General features: G+C 37.4%; 1 protein-coding gene across 3 annotated transcripts in view; it reads left to right on the top strand.

The window, feature by feature from the left end:
• Positions 1-22,113, top strand: part of BCO2 (beta-carotene oxygenase 2) — a 107,128-nt gene that overhangs the window by 78,475 nt on the left and 6,540 nt on the right. For all 3 annotated transcript variants that reach the window (XM_086679127.1, XM_025929099.2, XM_025929095.2), the window contains 6 exons: positions 1,079-1,290; positions 1,495-1,610; positions 2,501-2,603; positions 8,106-8,234; positions 9,208-9,368; positions 10,512-10,679. In XM_086679127.1, coding sequence (XP_086535253.1) covers positions 1,079-1,290; positions 1,495-1,610; positions 2,501-2,603; positions 8,106-8,234; positions 9,208-9,368; positions 10,512-10,679 — 889 coding nt within the window. The remainder of the gene's footprint in view (positions 1-1,078; positions 1,291-1,494; positions 1,611-2,500; positions 2,604-8,105; positions 8,235-9,207; positions 9,369-10,511; positions 10,680-22,113) is intronic.

The raw sequence follows: 22,113 nt of genomic DNA, 5'->3' as shown, positions 1-22,113 counted from the left end.
AGCATTCAGCATATTAAGCACATGAAAGAAAAGACTGTATGATGTGAAACTCTTTTAAAAGCAAAGCCACTGGGGCTTCTGGGTGACTCAGTTGGTTGAGTGTCCGACTTTGGCTTCAGGTCATGATCTCACAGTTTGTGAGTTCTAGCCCCACGTCAGGCTCTGTGCTGACAGTTCAGAGCCTGGAGCCTGCTTCAGATTCTGTGTCTCCCCCTCTCTCTCTGCCCCTCCCTTTTTCGTGCTCTGTTTCTCTCTCAAAAACAAACATTAAAAAAAAAAGAATTGTTTAAAAGCAAAGCTATAAACTTTTCCTTATAGTTTTTTGATGTTCCATTGTTTAAAAAAAATTTTTTTTAACATACGCATGTTTGAGAGTGAGAGAAACAGAGTATGAGTGGGGGAGGGGCAGAGAGAGTGGGAGACACGGAATCTGAAGCAGGCTCCAGGGTATGAGCTGTCAGCACAGAGCCCGATGTGGGGCTTGAACTCATGGACCTCGAGATCATGACCTGAGCTGAAGTCGGACACTTAATTGACTGAGCCACCCAGGTGCCCCTATATTCCATTATTTAAATAGATAATTTCTACTGTAATCATACCTACCAAGATGATTAATAATCTTATTTGTTCTTTAGCATAATTCTGATAAATTTGAAAAAATTTAAAGTAAATGGAAAACATAATATATACATAAGATATGAAGATTATTATTTCTTAAAGCTTAGGAACCCATTTTAATTTGGAGAATGTCAAGTATTTCATATCCTCTTATGCTATTTTCCTGGCTATAGGGTAAAAATCAGACTTATTTTAGGAGTCACCAGTTTGGAGTGTTATTTTCAACCTTCTAAGTGTGAGTTTTTTGACAGGGGAGTAAGGGTCAGAAGAATGTAAGGTGTTCTTCTCCGTTGGATTTCAGGATATACTCAAAAGGTGTCATCTCTTAGTCAAGTTTTCAAACTAAACAGGTTGTGCTGGGAACCCATTCCAATTCCTTATCTCTATATTTGAAGGCATTCATTTGCCCCTGTGTTTTTCTTACTGATATTTGTCTTTCTGTTTTTGCTGCTGTCTGAAGGTACAATCACTGGTTTGATGGGATGGCTTTGCTTCACCAGTTCAGGATGGAGAAGGGCACAGTGACGTATAGAAGCAAGTTCCTACAGAGTGATACTTATAAGGCCAATAGTGTTCATGATCGAATTGTGATCTCAGAATTTGGCACGCTGGCTGTCCCCGACCCCTGCAAGAATGTTTTTGAACGTTTCTTATCAAAGTTTGAAGTGCCTGGTAAGCAGCCTTTACTGTGCTCAGAATTTCTGGGTGATAGTGATGACTATTTAATTATGATGTATGTCAATCTATATAAATACATATCTTGAAGTAGAATTTTTTTCTTTTTTTTTGGTATAAGAGGATGTTTAAACTGTGTTCTTGCTCTGACTGTGCTACAGTAAGTTGTGGTGTTTAAGTAACTCTGGGATTTGGTTTCAGCAATAACTGACAACACCAATGTCAACTACGTGCAGTACAAGGGTGACTACTACCTTAGTACTGAGACCAACTTTATGAACAAAGTGGACATCAAAACTCTGGAAAAAACCGAAAAGGTAAAATATAGTTTAAGAAAATGAATAAGGACGCCTGGGTGGCTCAGTTGTTTAAGTGTTTGATTGGGTCAGGTCATGATCTCATGGTTTGTGGGTTGGAGCCCTGCCTCAGGCTCCCTGCTGTCAGCACGGAGCCTACTTCAGATCCTTTGTCTCCCTCTCTCTCTGCCCCTCCTCTGTGCTCTCTCTCTCAAAAATAAAAAATAATGAACATTTACAAAAATGAATAAAATAGACCCTAACATTTCATTCCTTTCCGAATACTTTTTAGAGGGGTAGTTATCTGAAGAAGAAATTGGAGCCTTTATGAAACAAAGAAAAAAAAGTTACCCACTGATTCAGGGTATTACTCTGCACCTTCTGTCCTCAGTAGATCTAGGCCTGTGAGGTTGGTTTTCCTTAAAGATAATTCTAGATGTCTTCCTTAGTCCTAGTATCTGAAGGCTATAGTAAAGGAAAAATACAATAGTACAGATTTAAGTTGGCCATTTCATGTTCTTCCTAGCTACAGATAGAATTGGATTAGACTGTCTAGGCCCCTCCTGCATTCACCTAACACATTAATAAAAATTAAATTAAATTTGGACCAGAACTTTAATTCTTATTTTTTGAACTTTCCTGCAATCTTGGTGGGGGATGGGGAATCCTTACTGGATAATCATTTTTGTCCATTTGATGGTGGTGGTGGTGGAGTTTTTATTTATTATTTAGTCTCAATTTCTTTAGAAGAAAAAATAATTTTGATTTCTTAGAGGTGAGACATTAGGGCTTAGACTATAGTTGTCATATCTTATTTTTAAGATATCTGACACATTCCTACTGTTGATAAATGTAAGTAGAGATCTTCCCATTTTAACATTTAAAAGTCTCTGATGGTCTTAAATTTGCAGGTAGACTGGAGGAAATTCATTGCTGTGAATGGAGCAACTGCACATCCTCACTATGACGCTGATGGAACAGCTTACAACATGGGGAACTCCTATGGGTCACATGGTAAAGTTGGGAAGGAGGTCTTTTTAAAAATAATTAGGGGTTAACTATCTCCCCAGTGTTCCATTATAGTTAAGGTGTAGACATAGGGAACTTTGTTTAAAAGGGTCAGAAGGAAATCTCCAAAGTTGCATAACTGAGCTGAAGGTACCTAATTTACTGTGTTCTGTGGTCCTTTTGCACATATGCTTAGCAACTGATTTGCTATTTGACCTTTTCAGCATGACTTACATTTTTTATGTTCTGTTGTGCTTTTTGGCTTACAGGCATTACAGGGATTTTCAGTATGTATTTCTCAAACTTGAATTAAAAAAAAAAATCACACTATAAGTACAAGAAATTTAGAATGGTACAGCAAACAGATGTGGGGAAAGTACATTGTTCATTACATGGGAAAGGATTTATTTTTATTATGGGAAAAATACACTACAAAGTAAGTTAAGGTTATTGTGTGTTTGTATTTCCAGCCATTTACATCACATCTGTTTCCTGGTCATCCACAACTCCTTTTCCAACTGCCTACCAATCTGCTCCAGAAACTTCTAATAGCTAATAATGATAGCTAACATTTATTGAGTGCCTAGTATATCCTGGTGTTAAGCATTTTTCAATGTACTTTTTTAATTTAGTCCTTATAACGACTCTCTGAGAGAGGTACTATTACTGCCCCCATTTTACAGACAAGGGCAGTGAATCTGGAGACTGTGTAAGATACTTGGTTAGGCAAGTTTCTAGTGTGTAAGGCCAGTCTTGCCAGCAAGTCTGAATCACACCCAAAGTCACTCTGTTAGACTATCTTCGTAATTATTTATTACTGAGTACAGAAGACTGTCAGAGCATGCAAATTCATGTTCCTGTAACCTGAGTGCATGTCTCTCTGAAGAGAAATGGGTAGGTGTTCGATATTTCTGACTATCTGTCTTAACCTGTCAATCAGTCTATCATGTATAACCTGTGAAACCTTTGTATGGTTTAGCTTTTGTGTAGGTTAATGTGTGCCTTTGGTGAGTAATTGGCTTTGCAGGGTGTTTGTGTCTACTTCTCCATATTGACATAGGTGACTGTGTATTAAAATGCATAGTGCAGGTTTGTTTTTTGCTGGCTCAAGTAGAGCTAGGTATCCTAAAACTTCATCACCCAGCTCTCTCTCCATATATATATGTATTTTTTAATGTTTATTTCTATGGGAGAGAAAGAGTGAGAGACAGAGTGTGAGCAGGAGAGGGGCAGAGAGAGAAGGAGACACAGAATCTGAAGGCTCCAGGCTCTTAGCTGTCAGCACAGAGCCCGACGTGGGGCTTGAACTCATGAACCACAAGATCATGACCTGAGCTGAAGTCAAGATGCTTAACCGACTGAGCCACCCAGGCGCTCCTCTATCCTCTTCTTTATTACCTGATCTTGAGTAGGAAATGTGTTCTTCAAGGCTGTTATAGGAAACAGCAAACATCCTTTTAGGTAAAATGTTTCAGGAAATGGGTAAACTAACTCTGCAGTTTTTTGTCCATCCATCTTTTTTGATCATTAAAAAAATTTCATTAAAAATGATATCTATTCTAGGGGCGCCTGGGTGGTGCAGTCGGTTAAGCGTCCGACTTCAGCCAGGTCACGATCTCGCGGGCCGTGAGTTCGAGCCCCGAGTCGGGCTCTGGGCTGATGGCTCAGAGCCTGGAGCCTGTTTCTGATTCTGTGTCTCCCTCTCTCTCTGCCCCTCCCCCGTTCATGCTCTGTCTCTCTCTGTCCCAAAAATAAATAAACGTTGAAAAAAAAATAAAAAAAAAAAAGATATCTATTCTATATACTTCTCTGGTCTGTTTTTTATTCCCTTAACACTGTATTAAAATATTATAATAATTATTTCTTATGTCAAGAAACATTTCCCAGAATCAGGCTGCATAGAATTCTCCTAAATAGATGACCTATTTTAAAAACTATTTTCTTGTTAATTAAAATATGGTTGACAAAAAGTACATTTCCTAATAAATTAAGTCTATTAATCAAGTAGATAACTGGGTAACTAGTTCATAATATGATAGATACTGTTTAGCTTTTCTGAATTATATATTCTAAAATAAGTAGTCGTTAGATCAGTGGTTCTTAGCCTTTAGTGTGCCTCAGAATGTTCTGGAATGCTTCCTAGCAATGTAGATTACTGGGCTTTATCTTCAGAGAGTTTGGTTCAGTAGACCTGAAAAAGGACCAAGAATCTGCTTTTCAATCACCCCCTTACCCCTTATCTTGGCACATTTTAACAAGGTCCCCACGTGATTTTGGTGCAAGTGACTCCTGGATCTTTGAGAAACCCTGCCACCAGTCATCAGTGGCTGTGGCTGTTCTTGGTACTTTGCCTCAGTCTATTATACAAAGTCCTGAAGAGTCTCCCAGAGGTAGATGCAGTGTTGGGCAGGTCATTCCTCTGGGCATTCCTTTGTTGGGTGTTTCCTGGGTATGTGTCTGTCTTGCTCATGGCTTCACAACTTGCAGTTAGAACAGTTCATTAATTAATACTGGTTAAATTTAGTGAGTTTTGTCACTTAATCTAACCACTGAGATGAGCAATTCTTTATCTTCTAATCTCAGCTGAAACTGAATCTCCTCCCCCTCCCCTCCCCCCTCTTTCCCCTCCCCTCCTCCTCCTCCCCTCCTCCTCGCCTCCTCCCCTTCCTCCTCCCTGTCTTCCTCCCCCCTCCCCCTCCTCCCCCTCTCTTCCTCCTCCCCCACCTCCTCCCCTCCTCCTCCTCCTCCTCCCCTTCCTCCTCCTCCTCCTCTTCGTCTTCCTCCTTCCTCGATTGTTCAGTTCAACCGGAGTTTTTGAACTGGAGCTCAAATGTACATGTAGCTGTAGAGAGGTTGTGTTTGGGAGAAATTTAGTGATTCTCATAATAAAGTGCTTGCTGGTAATTTCTGTCTTTAAGAAATAAAAAGCTTTTAACTGTTTAAGCATTTCCCTGCATTTTTAAAGTCTTTAAAAAATGAACAAAAATCCTCTAAATAATCAATCCAAGTAGTTTTTAGTACTAATGAAATGTATATAACCTGTTAGATAGTAATATGGTACTTTTGGAACTGTAGAACTGGTCTTTTATCGCTTTTATAACTCATCACTGTCTAAAGCATGATGTTTTATATATAATGGGTGCGCAGAACACATCTATATCCTAACTCAGACCCCTTCAGTATTTTATATCAATTGGATATAAAATTGATATAAAACACTCAGTGTTTTTACTAGGATGTCTAATAGGTGTTACAAAATTAACTTATTTAAAACCAGACTCCTGAACTTTTCCCCTAAATTTTCTCTGCCTAAAAGAGTCCCCATTTAAGCTGATGGTAACTTCATCCTTCCAGTTGCTCAGGATGATAATTTTGGAATCATCCTTCACATCTGTCTCTCACATCCATATCCACTTGGTCAAAAAGCAATTGCAGCAGTGCCTTCAAAATAAATTTAAAAATCCAACCACCTCATATGACCTCCACTGCTGGCATTCTGGTTTGAGCCCACCATCCTCTCGCATGTGAATTGGTGTAATAGCTTCTTAACTGGTCTCTGGGCATCTACCCTTGCCCCATTTCAGTTTATTGTCAGCATATCAGCCAATTATCTTTTTAGCCCACCCACCTCATCTCAGACTTTTCTTGCTTACTCTGACAGGGCCTCACTGGCCTTCATGCTATTATTTGGACACTCCAGGCTTACTTTTGGCTGAGAATCTTTGCATTTATTCTTGTCTCTGCCTGGAATGTGTTTCTCCCAGATATCCTCAAGCCTCTCTTCCTCACCTCCTCTTGGTCTTTTCTCAAATGTCACTGTCTTAGTGAAGCCTTCTCAGATCACCCTATCAACAATTGCAAACAGTGGCCCCCATCCATATACACTTATTCCCAGTCCCTATAGATCTTATCATCATCCGATGCTTTATACTTTTACTTATTGGATGCTTTATTAGAATCTGAGCTTTGTAAAAGAAAAGGCTTGTGTACATTTGGACCCTGCTGTGTATAAGTGTCTGGAAGATAAACTTAGGACACTTAGAAGAGTGTTTGGAATATAGTTGACACTCAAGAAGTAATGGCTGAATAAATGAATAGAGAACAGAAGGGTTATCTTGTTCCAAAAGAAGCTGAGTGTTTGCAAAGTTATGTGTTACCCCAGTATTTCAGGACCAGCATTGGCAATTCTAATACCAGAAATATAATTCAATATGACCTCAGTATTTGTTTATTCACTAAACAATTTAAAACAATTTTTTAATGTTTATTTATTTTTGAGAGGTGAAGGAGGGGCAGAGAGAGAGGGAGACACAGAATCTGAAGGAGGCTCCAGGCTCCAAGCTCCAAGCTGTCAGCACAGAGCCCAATGCAGTGCTCAAACTCATGAACTGCGAGCTCATGACCTGAGCCAGAGTTGGATGCTTAACCGATGAGCCACCCTGGTGCCCCTATTCACTGAATAATTTAACAAACATAAGTTGTTAAGTAATCCATCATCAATAGCTATTTTTACTGTGCCTACTGAATGCTAAGTTCTTGCTTGGTACTGAGGATACAAAGATGAATCAGACACAATTCCTGCCCTTGAAGAGCTCACCAGTCTGTTGGGAAGCAGATAAACAAGCACGAAATTATAGTGCAATAAGATAAGTGTATGACTGTACAGGATATAATCAGGGCATTGAGGAGAGGCACCAAATACCTTTGGGGTGGGGAAGAATCAGGGAGGGCTACTTGAGGAGTGGTTACCTGAGCTGGTTCTTGCAGAAGTAGTAAGATGAATAATTACATGAATGAAGGCAATTGCATGAATGCATTAAGAAAGGATAAGATGGGACTTGGAGTGACCTCAGGGATCCAGAGGACTGGAGAGGAGTTGGGTGTGGGGGCAAATGGAGATTGTAATTGTAGGGATTGGGGAATGGTGAGAGGGACAAGTAGAATTAGAGGATATTCTTGCCTGCTACCTGATCTTTTCCTATAAAGTAGAGAATGAGTTCATTTTTAGGGAGTGAGAGGGTAGTCTTTTGAGAGCATTAAAATGCAATAAACTTAGCTAGTAATCATGAAAAAAAATGCAATAAACCGTTGGTTACTTTGTGTGTATCATTTTAAAACCTTAGCTAATGACTTTCATAAAGTTAATATTTTTTTTTTATCCAAGTCTTTGTTTGAAATAACCCTTTATGGGTGCGCCTGGGTGGCTCAGTTGGTTAAGCATCTGACTTCGGCTCAGGTCATGATCTCATGGTTCCTGAGTGAGTTCGAGCCCCACATTGGGATCTCTGCTGGCGGTGCAGAGCCTGCTTCAGATCCTGTCTCCCTCTCTCTGCCCCTCCCCCACTTGTGCCTCACGCTCTCTCAAAAATAAACAAACATTAAAAAAAGAAATAACCCTGTATGAAATACGGATGTCATGCATATATTGCATAAATCTCTAATCCATGAGTGCAAGGGTTGTATTTTATTTTAGAATGTGTATAAATAAGACAGGACTTTGTTTTCCAGGTTCTTGCTATAATGTTATTCGAGTTCCTCCAGAGAAGGTGGATCTTGGGGAGACAATCCATGGAGCCCAGGTGATATGTTCTATTGCCTCTGCAGAGGGGATGAGACCTTCTTACTATCATAGCTTTGGTAAGCCCAAAGATAACACACATTACTTTGGGATGTGCCTTAAACGTCGCTGTAGCAGACAAGCTAGTGTTCGCATATACTGTGTTGATACCGCTTATCAAAATATGCTGATAAGACCAAGGTTGCATTTTAATGCCGCTTCAGTTTATTTTGTTTAGTGACATACTTTTTATCCTGGCAATTACTAAAAAATTGACAACATCAAAAGTGAACCAGAATGTAAATTATGGACTTTGGGTGCATTTGATGGGCTGTCAGTTTGTCAGCTGTTGCAAATGTACCAACCACTCTAGTGGGGGATGTTGATGATAGGGAGGCTGTGTGTGGGGGGGGACAGGGTATAAAGTCTCTGTGCCTTCCCTTTAATTGTGTTACAAACCTGAAACTGCTCTACAAAAGTAAAGTCTTAGTAGAAAAAAATTATTTGACCATAAAAAAATTGACAGAATTCAAAATTTTAGGTAACTTTAAAGCCATAGGTAATTATTTTCATGAAAAGGTCTTGACTATGTTTTTTGGGGGGGAAATTCATATTCTGTTTGATAGCTTCAGCTTTTTCTCAGAATATTTATTTTCTGCATTCTAAACCTTTATAGCCAATCTGCTGCTGAATCTTAACCTTCAGGGTAAATAGCAAAAGGATTACAGAAGAAACATCTTGATCACAAATGACACTTTAATATTATGCTTCTTCACTTGGTTCGTAAACTGACCAATTTAAAAAGAAAAATAAGGAAGATAAAAAGCAAGCTGTGAGCGTTCAACCCAAGCTGTTCTGAGCAGTTCCCTTTTTTATGTAGGAACAAGAAATATGTAAGGCAAAGCTGGGAAGCAGTGGAGGATTATTTCTGTCTGGCTTTTGTTTAGGTTAGAAGTATTATGTCCTGGCATTCAGATAAATCCCCATAACCGTCACATTTCAGACAATTCTAATTTACTAAATCCCATTTTATTATTTGCTGGAACCTTTCAGGAATGACAAGGAACTACGTAATCTTCATTGAACAGCCTCTAAAAATGAATTTGTGGAAAGTTGTTACTTCTAAAATCCGGGGAAAGTCCTTTGCAGATGGAATAAGCTGGGAACCCCAGTATAATACACGGTTTCATGTGGTGGATAAGCACACTGGACAGGTGGAGTATCTTGACTATGTTTGTTTTGAAAATGGACAAATCTGTATATGGTTGATTTTTTTTCTGTCACTGGGTATTGCTGGTATAAGACATTCGTAATCAAGGATATTACCTTCTTCCGTAGGTGGGGCTAGCTACTTATTAATGAGTACAGTGGGTTTTGCATATTAGAAAATTGTAAGGAATGGTTTTACTTTTAATTATCTGATTCAACTAAAATGGCATCTAAGAAACCTTGGCATATTAGTATGAATTTTTCCATGTCATAATATTTGCTAAAGAGAATGTTGTTCACATAGAAGTCTTCTGTAACTTTTGCAATGATAATTTTTTGCTTGGTTCTATGACTTCTTGATATGTAAATATGATAATCCTACCAAAGTCCAAAGTGCGTTTGTTAAATATCTTTCTATACTCCTGTTTAGTAACACTATGGTATTTTGTCTTCTTTTTGCCTTTCTAAAGAGATGACATCCTAAATTTACTGTACCCTAATTTCATTACAAAAAATCCTATTTTGGTAATAAGTGCATTTTTCAAATAATCACTTAACTCATCATAAGCTACTTAATGGCAGTATTTTCTCTTTTTTTTTTAATAGTTTTTTAAAGTTTATTTATTTACTTTGAGAGAGAGAGAGCACACCAGCAAGGGAGAAGCAGAGAGAGAGGGAGCTAGAGAATCCAAAGCAGTCTCTGCACTGTCAGTGCAGAGCCCAAGGGGCTCCATCTCCCAAACCACGAGATTTGACATGAGCCAAAACCAAGAATTGGACGCTTAACTTACTGGGCCACCCAGGTGCCTCAAAAGCAGTATTTTCTATTCAATCATGTAAGATAAAGTCTAGGATTTATTTATACCTCAAAACATTGGGCCCTATTTCATAAGGACTTTTAAGTTAGTTGTGACAGTTGATTGGTTTATATCAAATAGCCCCAGTTCATTGATTAATATGAAATGCGATGACCTAAGCAAGCAATGCTTAAATCAAAGTGTTTGCTTCTATGTTCCACATTCTACCTTTTATACTTACTAGGCCTGTCACTTAAAGGGGAGGAGGGAATCTTTTTAATTTAAACTTTGTGGATCTGTTCCTTAAAGAAAAAAAGAAAATATCTCTTTTTCTTTGTATTTTCCCTGCAGCTTCTTCCAGGGATGTACTACAGTAAACCTTTTGTTACTTTTCATCAAATCAATGCCTTTGAGGACCAGGGCTGTGTTGTAATCGATTTGTGCTGTCAAGATGATGGAAGAAGCCTAGAAGTTTACCAACTACAGAATCTCAGGAAAGTTGGGGAAGGGCTTGATCAGGTAAACATCTCTGATTTGTCAGAAGTTGTCAACATAATTTTGAACTCACCAGGTTCTGGCTGTTTCTCTTGCTTCTTTGGCAGATAAGGAAGTAGAATGGTTTTAAAGCATTGAAGGCACAGCTTTGTCATTTATTTATTTAATACTTAAAAATAATTTGAGTTACTTACTTAATACCTGATAAATTAAAAGCATATTAAAGAAAACAAAGAGATGTGTTTTGGAGCACTGTGTGATTAGTTCCTTATTACACTTGAGAACTAAACATACTTCAGTTTCCTGGAAGGGATGGCAAAATGGGCTATAATATCTTAATTCTCTGATAAAAGAAGCTGTTTTAGTTCTTCCAGCTGAGGGCATTCACTTTTTCCTGATACTGAATCCAAGGTAAAAATTTCCTGGATTATGTAATGCAAATTGTTTCAGGCTGTAGCTTTACTTAAAACTTTTTTTAACACATTGATTTAATTTTATTTTATCTTTTAAGTTTACTTATTTATTTTGAGAGAGAATAAGAGAGAGAGAGAGAGAGTACCTTCAGTCATGAGTTGGGGTGGAGCAGAGAGAATACTGAGCAGGCTCTGTGCTGTCAGCTTGGAGCCTAATGCAGGGCTCGAACTCATAACGTGTGAGATCATGTCTTGAGCTGAGATCAAGAGTCGGATACTTAACTAGACTGCGCCACCCAGGCACCCCTAAAGTTAACTTTTCTTACAAAGCTTACTTATTAGTTATTATAGCTGTCTGATAGGTCTTGATATCTGCAGTATAAGTCCTAGCTCTTTTCTTTTTAAAGATTGCCTGGGTTTTTCTTGGCCTTTTTGCATTTGCATAAGTTTAGAGTCAACATGTCAGTTTTTGCAAATTAAGAAAAAACAAAATCTGATTGGAATCATGTTGCAACTACAGATCAATTTGAGGGTAATTGATGTCTTTACAACAGTAAGAAATGTTGAATCTTCCAATCCATGAACATGGAATATCTTTCCATTTATTTGAGTCTTTTAAAAATTTCTCTCAGTAATGTTTATAAAGTTTTTGGTCAGGATATCGCATATCTTTTGTTAAATTTATCTGTAGGCATTCAGGTTTAGTTTTGAAACTATTATAAATGGTATATTTGATTAATGATTATTATTATTTTTAAAATATTTTATTTTTAAGTAATCTCTACACTCAATATGGGGTGTGAACCTACAATTCCAATATCAAGTGTTGCACACTCCAGTGACTGAGCCAGCAAGGCATCCCAGTCTTTTCTTTTTTTTTTTTTTTTAAATTTTTTTTTCAACGTTTTTTATTTATTTTTGGGACAGAGAGAGACAGAGCATGAACGGGGGAGGGGCAGAGAGAGAGGGAGACACAGAATCGGAAACAGGCTCCAGGCTCTGAGCCATCAGCCCAGAGCCCGACGCGGGGCTCGAACTCACGGACCGCGAGATCGTGACCTGGCTGAAGTCGGACGCTTAACCGACTGCGCCACCCAGGCGCCCCCAGTCTTTTCTTTTAATAGTTAAGTTTTTTTATTCAAGTGTAGTTGACATACAGTATTATATTAGGCACAAAACATAGTGATTTAACATTTATATACATTATGAGTTTATCCTCACAACAAATCTAGTCTCTTCTGTCACCATAGAAAGTTGTTACATATTATTAACTATACTCTCTATGCTGTACATTGTATCCTCATGTCCTATTTATTTTAAAACTGGGCTTTTATACTTTTTAATCCCTTCCCCTGTTTTGCCCATCCCTATACTCTCCCCTCTGGCAGATACCAGATTGTTCTCTGTTACCATTTTTAGCATCACGTTTGCTTTAGATTTCCCCTCCTCCTCCCCCTCTTCCTCCTCCTCCTCCTCCTCCTCCTCCTCCTTCTTCTTCTTTAATTTAAATTCAAGTTAGTTAACATACAGTGTAGTCTTGGTTTCAGGATTAGAACCCAGGGATTCATCTCTTACATGTGACACCCAGGGCTCATCCAAACAGGTGCCCTACTTAATGCCCATCACCCATTTAACCCATCCTCCCACCCACCGCCCCTCCAGCAATGCTCAGCTTGTTCTCTGTATTTAAGAATCTCTTATGGTTTGCCTCCCTCTCTGTTTTTATTTTATTTTTACTCCCCTTCCCCTATGTTCATCTGTTGTGTTTCTCAAATTACACATACAAGTATATGAGTGAAATCATATGATGTCTGTTTTTTCTCTGACTTATTTTGCTTAGTTTTTAAGCTTTCATTTTCTGTTTTTGCTGGTATATAGAAATGCAGTTGATTTTGTATATTGATTTCTTATTTAAATATCTTGCTAAATTCACTTATTAGGGTTTGAATAGTTGACTATAGATTATTTTTGATTTTCTATGTATATAATCATGTTATCTGAAAATAATGACAGTTTCATTTCTTTCTTTCCAGTCCTTATATGTCTTTTATTTCTTTTTCATGCCTTATTATATTGGCTAGGACCTCAAATTGAAAAGAAGTAGTTATAGCAGTAATCATTTTCCCCTTCTCATCTGGAAAATGTTTAATAATTCACCATTAAATATGAAATTCCTACAGGTATTTTTGCAGATACCTCTATCAGGTTATCTTAATGGTGCTTTTGATGAATAAGCATGTTCCAATCTATCAATTTTTTTCTTTATGAGTGATACATTGTACATCCTATTTCAGACATCTTCCTATGATAAGGTCATAACAATATTTTCCCATATTACCTCTACAAGAGTTTTTAATTCTAAAAATTAAGTACTCATATATGCGTTATTCTGTTTTAGATTTATATTCTGTTCCATTGGTCTACTTAGGTATTCCTGTGCCAATATCCCACTGTGCTGATTAATATCACTGTATGAAAAATCTTGATGTTTAGCAGATAAGGTCCTCCTAATATTTCCTTCTATAATGAGTGTCATGGCCATTCCTGGCCCTCTATAACTTTTTAAATTAAAAAAAAAATTTTTTTTTTATTTTAGAGAGAGAGAGCAAGCAGGGGAGAGGGGTAGATGGAGAGAGAGAGAGAGAATATCCCAAGCAGGCCCCATGCTCAATAAGGAGCCCAACGCAGGGCTTGATCCCATGATCCTGGGATCATGACCTGCCCCGAAATCAAGAGTTGGGTGCTCAACCAACTGAGCAACCCAGGTGTCCCTACATTTAAAAAAATTTTTTTTTAATGTTTATTTATTTTTGAGAGAGAGAGACAGACAGACAGAGCATGAGTGGGGGAGGAGCAGAGAGACAGGGAGGCACAGAATCTGAAATAGGCTCCAGGCTCTGAGCTGTCAGCACAGAGCCTGATGTGGGTCTCAAACCCATGAACTCTGAAACCATGACCTGAGCCGAAGTCAGACACTGAACTGATTGAACCATGTAGGCACCCCCCCCCTACATTTTTATATACATTTTAGAGTCAGCTTGTCAGTTTCTACACACACACACACACACACACACACACACACACACACCAACAAAAAAACCTGTCAGATTTTAATTGCATTTGCACTGAATCTGCGTATTAATTTGAAAGAAGGTTAATATCTTTACACAATGTTGATTCTTCTAGTACATGAACACAATTTATCTTTCCATTTTATCACTTCTTTAAAGTGTTTTATAGCTATCTGGGTACGCATTTTATATGTCTTTTTTATTATAAAGAATATTATTAAATTATTAGATTTACTCCTAGGTATTTACTTTTGCTTTTGTTTATGTTAATACTGCTGTATAGCAATATGTTTGATTTTAGTTTCTTGATCTTGTGCTCAGTTAATGAATACAGTAATTCAGTAATTCTAATAATTTATAGATTCTTTTAGATTTTCTACATCTACAATCATATCTTATACAAGTAATGACAGTTTCCTTTCCAAACTAGTTATTGATTTTCATTTTCTTGCCTTTCTTCATTGGATCTCCAGTACAGTGTTGAATGCAAGTGGAGATGGTTGGCATCCTTATCTGGTGCCCAATATGAGAGGAAAAGTCTTCAACATTTTACTGTTAGGTATGCTGTTTGCTATAGATTTAAACAAGCAAACAAACTAATAGACTTTGTTTTTTAGAGAAATTTTAGGTTTAAATAAAAATCAAGCAGAACCTGGAAAGCACTCCCATGTATATTCCCTTCCCCTAATATCCCCAGATTCCCCTATTGTTGACATCTTGCCTTGGTGTGGTATATGTGTTACCATTGATGAACCAATATTTATATATTATTACTACCTAAAGTCCGTAATTTACACTAGGATTCACTCTGTGTTGTACAATTCTATGGGTTTTGACAAATGCATAAAGTCATGTATCTACCATTATAGTATCATACAGACTAGTTTCCCTACCCTTAAAATACCACATTCCATCTTCTTCCCTCCCCACTTCTCTCAACACCTAGCAACTAGTAATCTTTTTACTGTCCCTATACTTTCTCCTTTTCCAAGATGTCATGTAATTGGAATCCTAGAGTATGTAGCCTTTTCAGACTTGCTTTTTCCTCATAGTAATATATATTTAAAGTTTCTTCAGGTCTTTTGGTGGCTTGATAGCTCATTTTTTTCATCACTGAATGATATGCTGTTGTATGTATGTACTATGGTTTGTTTATCCATTCATTTATTGGAGGATACCGTGGTTACTTTCAGTTTTTGGCAAATATAAATAAGACTGCTGTTAACATTTGTGGGCAGATTTTGTGTGGACATAAGTTATTGATAGATTTTTAAAAAAATGTTTATTTTTTGAGAGACAGAGAAACAGAGCACGAACAGGGGAGGAGCAGACAGAGAGGGAGAAACAGAATCTGAAGCAGGCTCCAGGTTCTGAGCTGTCAATACATAGCCTGACGCTGGGCTTGAACTCAAAAATCATGACTGGAGCTGAAGTTGGATGCTTAACTGACTGAGCCACGCAGGTGCCCCAATAGATTCTTTTTTAAAGATAATTTTTCTCACTTAGGAAAGTTCCCTTTTACTTCTAGTTTACTAAGAACTTTAATTATGGATGGATGTTGAATTTTATCAAGTGTTTTTTCAGTAGTTTTGAGATAATCATCTGACTTATCCTTTATGTCATCAATGTGGTAAAGTACATTGATTGATTGAAGAAATGTTTGTAATAACAGCTATTTATTGATTTTTGAATGTGAAGCTTTCCCTTCTATTCCTGAATCAAATCCCAATTGGTTGCTGTGTATTTTTCTTTAAATATTGTTGGACTTACTTTGCTAATATTTTGTTTAGGATTTTGTTGCATGTATTTTATGAATAAAATTGGCCTATAATTTTTCTTTCTTATAATATCCTTGTTAAGTTTTGGTATTAAGGTTTTGCTGATCTCATACAGTGAGTTGGAAATTGTTCTCTTTTCTCTACATGAGAATGTATAAGATTGGCATTATTTCTTAAACGTTTGGAATAATTCAAGAAGTAAGCCATCTGGGCCTGTATATTTCCTTATAGTTAGATCTTAAATTATGAATTGTATTTTAATAATACAATATTATTCTGATTTTCTATTTTTTATTGTGTCAGATTTGGTAAATTGATTTTTTTTAGAAATTTATGTCATCTAAAATTTCAAATTTATTTATCTGATGTCATTTGTGATATCATTCTATGATTTAAAAAAATGTACCTATGGTTAATTGATGCCACCTGTTTTTATCCCTATATGGTAATCTTTCCTTTCTTTTTTGTGCATTTGCTTAGGCTTGCCAGGGTCTTATCGATTTAATGAAGCTTTTCAAAAACAACTATCTTTCTGGCTTGGTTGATCCTCTTTAATGTGTGTGTATTTTCCATTTCATCAGTTTCTGTTCTTATTTTTATTATTTCCTTTCCTTCTTTCTTCATATAACACCCAGGGCTCGTCACAAGTGACCTACTTAATCACCACCCATTTAGCCCATCCCCTGCCCACTTCCCCTCCAGCAACATCTCACTTTGTTCTCTATAGTTAAGAGTCTGTTTTATGGCTTGCCTCTCTCTTTGTTTCTTCGCCCCATGTTCATTTGTTTTGTTTCTTAAATTTCACATGTGAGTGAAATCATACGGTCTTTCTCTGGCCCTTTCTTTTTCCTTTGTGCCTAATATGACCTCTTTGTAACTAAGGATGTGGTTAGTTTGTTATTTTTCATCCTTTTGCCCACGACATGTATCTTTGTGATGATAAATGTCACTCTAGCAGAGTTTTAGCTGCATCCCACAAATTTTTATATGTTTTATTTTTATTACTTCTCAGTTAACGAATTTTCTCTCATTGAGATTTGTTTTTGAAATGTGTTTTTAAAATTTCAAATATATAGAAATTTTTCTACCATTGATTTCCAGCTTAATTTTACTGTATGATATTGAGATTTGCTTTATGGTCCAGCGTTAGATCATTTTTTAAGTGCTTCATATGTATTTAAAATAATGTATATTCTGAATTTTGAATGTAGTGTTTTACATATGTCAATTAGGTCATATTTGTTTATACTATCCAAATCGTATCTGTTTTTATTGATCTCTATTACATGACATTATGATATTACATGAGAAGCATATTAAAATCTCTTACTTGGAATACAGATTTTTCTGTTTCTTTTTATAGTTATGTTAATTTTATTTTATTTTTTATTTTTTTAAAGTAAACTCTGCCCTCAATGTGGGGCTCAAACTCCTGACCGCAAGATCAAGAGTCACATGCTCTTATCAACTAAGCCAGACTGGTGCTCCTATAGTTATGTTAATTTTTAGTTTATATATTTTGGTGCTCTGTTATTATGTACATACAAATTTAGAATTGTTTTACCTTGATGATTTTATTGAACATTTATTTCTGAGTAATGTTTTTTGCCTTAAAGTCTACTTTTTTGTTTAATGTTTGCATGCTGTAACTTTTCCATTCTTACACTTTTAATCTTTATGAATGTGTACCTTGTAAGCAGCATATATTTTAAAAATCCATTATGCTAATTCTTGACTTTTAATTGAGCATTTAGTTGGAACAGTCACCAATATATTGAAGTTTAAAAATCCCATCTTGGGGCGCCAGGGTGGCTCAATTGGTTGAGTGTCTGACTTTGACTCAGGTTGTGATCTCGTGATATGTGGGTTTGAACCCTTCATCAGGCTCTGTGCTGACAGCACGGAGCCTGGAGCCTGCTTGGGATTCTGTGTCTCCCCCTCTCTGATTCTCCTCCACTCATGCTCTCTCTATCTCTCAAAAATGAATAAATGTTAAAAAAATTTTTTTTTAATAAAAAAATATTCCATCTTACTGTTCACTTCCTATTTGTGTCATTGTTTCTTTCTCTCTCTCCTTTCTTGCCTTCCCTGGATTGGTTGAGTGTATTTTATTATTTGATTTCCATCTCCCCTCCCCAAACCTCATTCCACCTCCTGCCCATTAGCTTGGTAATTAAATATTTTTTTAGTGGTTATTTTATTTTACTTCTTTTTTCTTTTTAAAAAAATTTTTTTAATGTTCATTTATTTTTGAGAGAGAAAGAAAGAGAGAGACAGAGCATGAGCAGGAGAGGAGCAGAGAGAGAGGGAGACACAGAATCCGAAACAGGCTCCAGGCTCTAAGCTGTCAGCACAGAGCCATATGCGGGGTTCGAACTCACAAACCGTGAGATCATGACCTGAGCTGAAGCTGGACGCTCAATTGACTGAGTCATCCAGGCGCCCCAACTTATTTTTTTTAAGTTTATGTATTTTTCACAGAGAGAGAGCACGAAGGGGGGAGGGTCAGAGAGAGGGAGACAGAATCTGAAGCAGGTTCCAGGGTCTGAGCCCTCAGCACAGAGCCCGACATGGGGCTCGAACTCACAGACTGCGAGATCATGACCTGAGCCAAAGTCGGACGCTCAACCAACTGGGCCAACCAGGTGCCCCTATTTTTTATTTTTTAATGTTTATTTATTTTTGAGAGAGAGAGAGAGAGAGAGAGGGAGAGGGAGAGGGAAAGACAGAGCATGAGTGGGGGAGGGGCAGAGTGAGGGAGACACAGGCTCCAGGCTCTGAGCTGTCAGCACCGAACCTGACACAGGCCTCGAACCCAGGAACCGTGAGGTCATGACCTTAGCTGAAGTCAGAAGCTTAACCAACTGAGCCCCCCATGCGTCCCTGGTGGTTATTTTAGAGATTATAATATGCAGCCTTGATTTAACACAATATATTATAAATTGGTTCTTTAATTCCTTGCAGACAGTGCAAGAACTCTGGAACACATTAACTCTATTTACTCTTCTCCTGATTTATACACTACTGTTGTTGTATATTTTAATTTTCTTTCTATATTAAACCCTGTAAGACATTATTATTATTGCTTTATGTAATCATAGTTCTCCATACTACCCATGTACCCACATCTGTACCTTTCAATTGCTTTTAATTCCTCCCAGTTTGAGGCTTCCATGTGGAATCACTTTCTTTCTAACAGAAGAGTATCTTTTGGTATTTCCTTTAGTTCAGATATGCTGGTGATGAAATCTGTTTTTGCTTCTCAGAAAAATGTCTTTATTTTACCTTCTTTCTTGAAGAATGTTTTCATTAGATAAAGAGTTCTAGGTTGTTATTTTTTTAATACTTTAAAGATGTTTGGTTGTATTCTGATTTCTGTTGAGAAATCAGTAGTCAATCTAAGCCTTGCTCCTTTGAAGTTGCTATTTTTTCCTCCTCTGATTTAAAAGAAAACTTTTTTTAATGCTTTTATTTTAGAGAGACTGAGAGACAGAGAGAGAGAGAAAGAGAGAGAGCAAGGAAGGGGCAGAAAGAGAGGGAGGCAGAGGACCTGAAGGGAAGCCGTGACAGCAGAGAGCCAGTGTGGGGCTCAAACTCATGAACTGTGAGATCATGACCTGAGCTGAAGTTGGATGCTTAACCGACTGAGCCACCCAGGCACCCCATCTCTGACTGATTTTAAAATCTTCTCTTTGATTTTCTGTAGTTAGTCCTAGGATAGCTCTCAGTATGGTTTTCTTTTTATTTATTTTACTTTGGTGTTTTTTAGCGATAACTGAATCTATGGTTTGATGTCTTTCATTAGTTTTGAAAAATGTCACCTATTTCTTCAAATATTGCATCTGGTAAATCCTTTCTCTCCCTTCTCTCTGGGATTGAAGTACATGTGTGTTACTCCTTTTCACTTTATCTGTTACTTATGTTCTATTTAGTATTTACCATTCTTGTGTCTCTCTAATAAGCATCTTGTTTTGGATATTTTCTTCTTACCTGTCTTACAGTTAATTTTTTCTTCAACAGTGTCTATTCTGCTGTTAAACCTTGCCACTAAGTTCTTAAACTCATTGCATTTTTCAGTACTTGAATTTTAATTTGGTTCTCTTTTATAATTTCTAGTTCTCTGCTACAATTCTCAGTTTAACGGAATTTCCTCCACCATATTCAGAAACTTACGGAGTCTGGTAGCTTCTATTATCTCGATCCCTTGTGGCTCTGGTTCTGTTGTTATCTTGTTTTGTTTTGTTTTTTTAAACATGCTCTTGTCTTCTCAGGTACTGGCTAATTTTTATTGTATATAGAATATTGTGTTTGAAAAATTGTAGCGATATTTTGAGACCCAGGCTGATACTACGTTCCTCCAGAGAAAATTTTATTTACTTTTGGCTGATCGCTTGGGTACATGATCAATTCCAGATATTCTTTTTTTTTTTTTTTTTTTACATTGATTTATTTTTGAGAAACAGAGTGAGAGAAAGCGTGAGCGGGGGAGGGGCAGAGAGAGAAGGAGACACAGAATCTGAGGCAGGCTCCAGGCTCTGAGCAAGCAAGCGGTCAGCACAGAGCCTGATGCGGGGCTCGAACTCACAAACTGTGAGATCATGACCTGAGCTGAAGTCGGACGCTCAACTGACTGAGCCACCCAGGCGCGCCCCAATTCCAGATATTCTTTTTTTTTTTTTTTTTTTTTAATTTTTTTTTTTTTCAACGTTTATTTATTTTTGGGACAGAGAGAGACAGAGCATGAACGGGCGAGGGGCAGAGAGAGAGGGAGACACAGAATCGGAAACAGGCTCCAGGCTCTGAGCCATCAGCCCAGAGCCCGACGCGGGGCTCGAACTCACGGACCGTGAGATCATGACCTGGTTGAAGTCGGACGCTTAACCGACTGCGCCACCCAGGCGCCCCCAGATATTCTTAATCTAGTTCTAGGGCTTGGGATATTTTGAAGCAGGGTACAGTTCCTGAAAGAGCTGGACTACTTCTTGTTCATTCTTACTCCTAGGTGCTGAACGAAGGGGTTTTGATCCAAAGAGCTGGGGGTCTATCAGGGCTTCTCCTTTTTGGCAGTCCTTGAACTCCAGCTTTTATCCCTTTGATTCCTTGAAAATATCAAAATCTATTCACTGGGGTCAAGTGTTAGGGGAGTTGGTGTAGCCATATATTTATAAAAAGGTAGCATGAAGGATCCTTGTGGTGATTTTATATCTTGAGTGTGGTGGTGATCACATGAATTTACACATGAGAAAACTTCATGGAACTAAATACACAGACACAGACACACACACACACACACACACACACACACACACACACACAATCTGAAAAAAGTTGGTGGATTATATAAGTGTAAATTTTCCAGTTGTGATATTGTACTGCAGTTATGCAAGACACTGTCATTGGTGAAACTGGATGAAGGATACATATGATCTCTCTGTATTATTTTGTTTTTTATGTGATAAAATATACATAACATAAAACTTACATTTTAACCATCTTTAGGTATTCAGTTCAGTAGCATTAAGTACATTAACAGTGTTGTGCAACCATAATCACTGCCCATTTCCACACTTTTTATCATTCCAAGTGGAAACTCTACCCATTAAATAACAGGTCCCTATTATCCTCTCTCTCCAGCCTTTGGTAGCCTCTATTCTGCTTTCTGTTTCTATGCATTTGCCTATTCTAGGTACCTCATATAAGTGGAATCAGACAAGATTTATTTTTTTGTGTTTGGCTTATTTTATTTAGCATAACCTTTTTGAGGGTCATCCATGTTGTAACATGTATCAGAATCTCATTCCTGTTAAAGGTTAAATATCCTTGTATGTCTGTACTGCATTTCGTTTATCTGTTCATTTGTTGGGGAACATTTGGGTTGTTTTCACCTTTTGGCTATTGTGAATAGTGCTGTTATGAACATCGGCACACAAGTATACATTTGAGTCCCTGTTTTAAGTTCTTTTTGTATATAACTAGAAATAGAATTGCTGGATCCTGTGATAATTGTATCACTAACTGAAGAACTGCCAGAATGTTTTCTACAACACCTGCACCATTTAACATTCCCACCGGCGATGCACAGGGGTCCGATTCCTTCACCTTTTCAAAGCACTTTTATTTTTTTGTTTTGATTTTTTTTTTTATAGTAACCACCCTAGTGGGTATGAAGTAATATCTCATTGTAATTTTGATTTGC

This window comes from Puma concolor, chromosome D1 (assembly GCF_028749965.1).
Source record: "Puma concolor isolate L17-30 chromosome D1, mPumCon1.1.hap2, whole genome shotgun sequence".
NCBI classification, from domain to species: Eukaryota; Metazoa; Chordata; class Mammalia; order Carnivora; family Felidae; genus Puma; species Puma concolor.
This window is presented reverse-complemented; position numbering and strand designations above follow the sequence as displayed.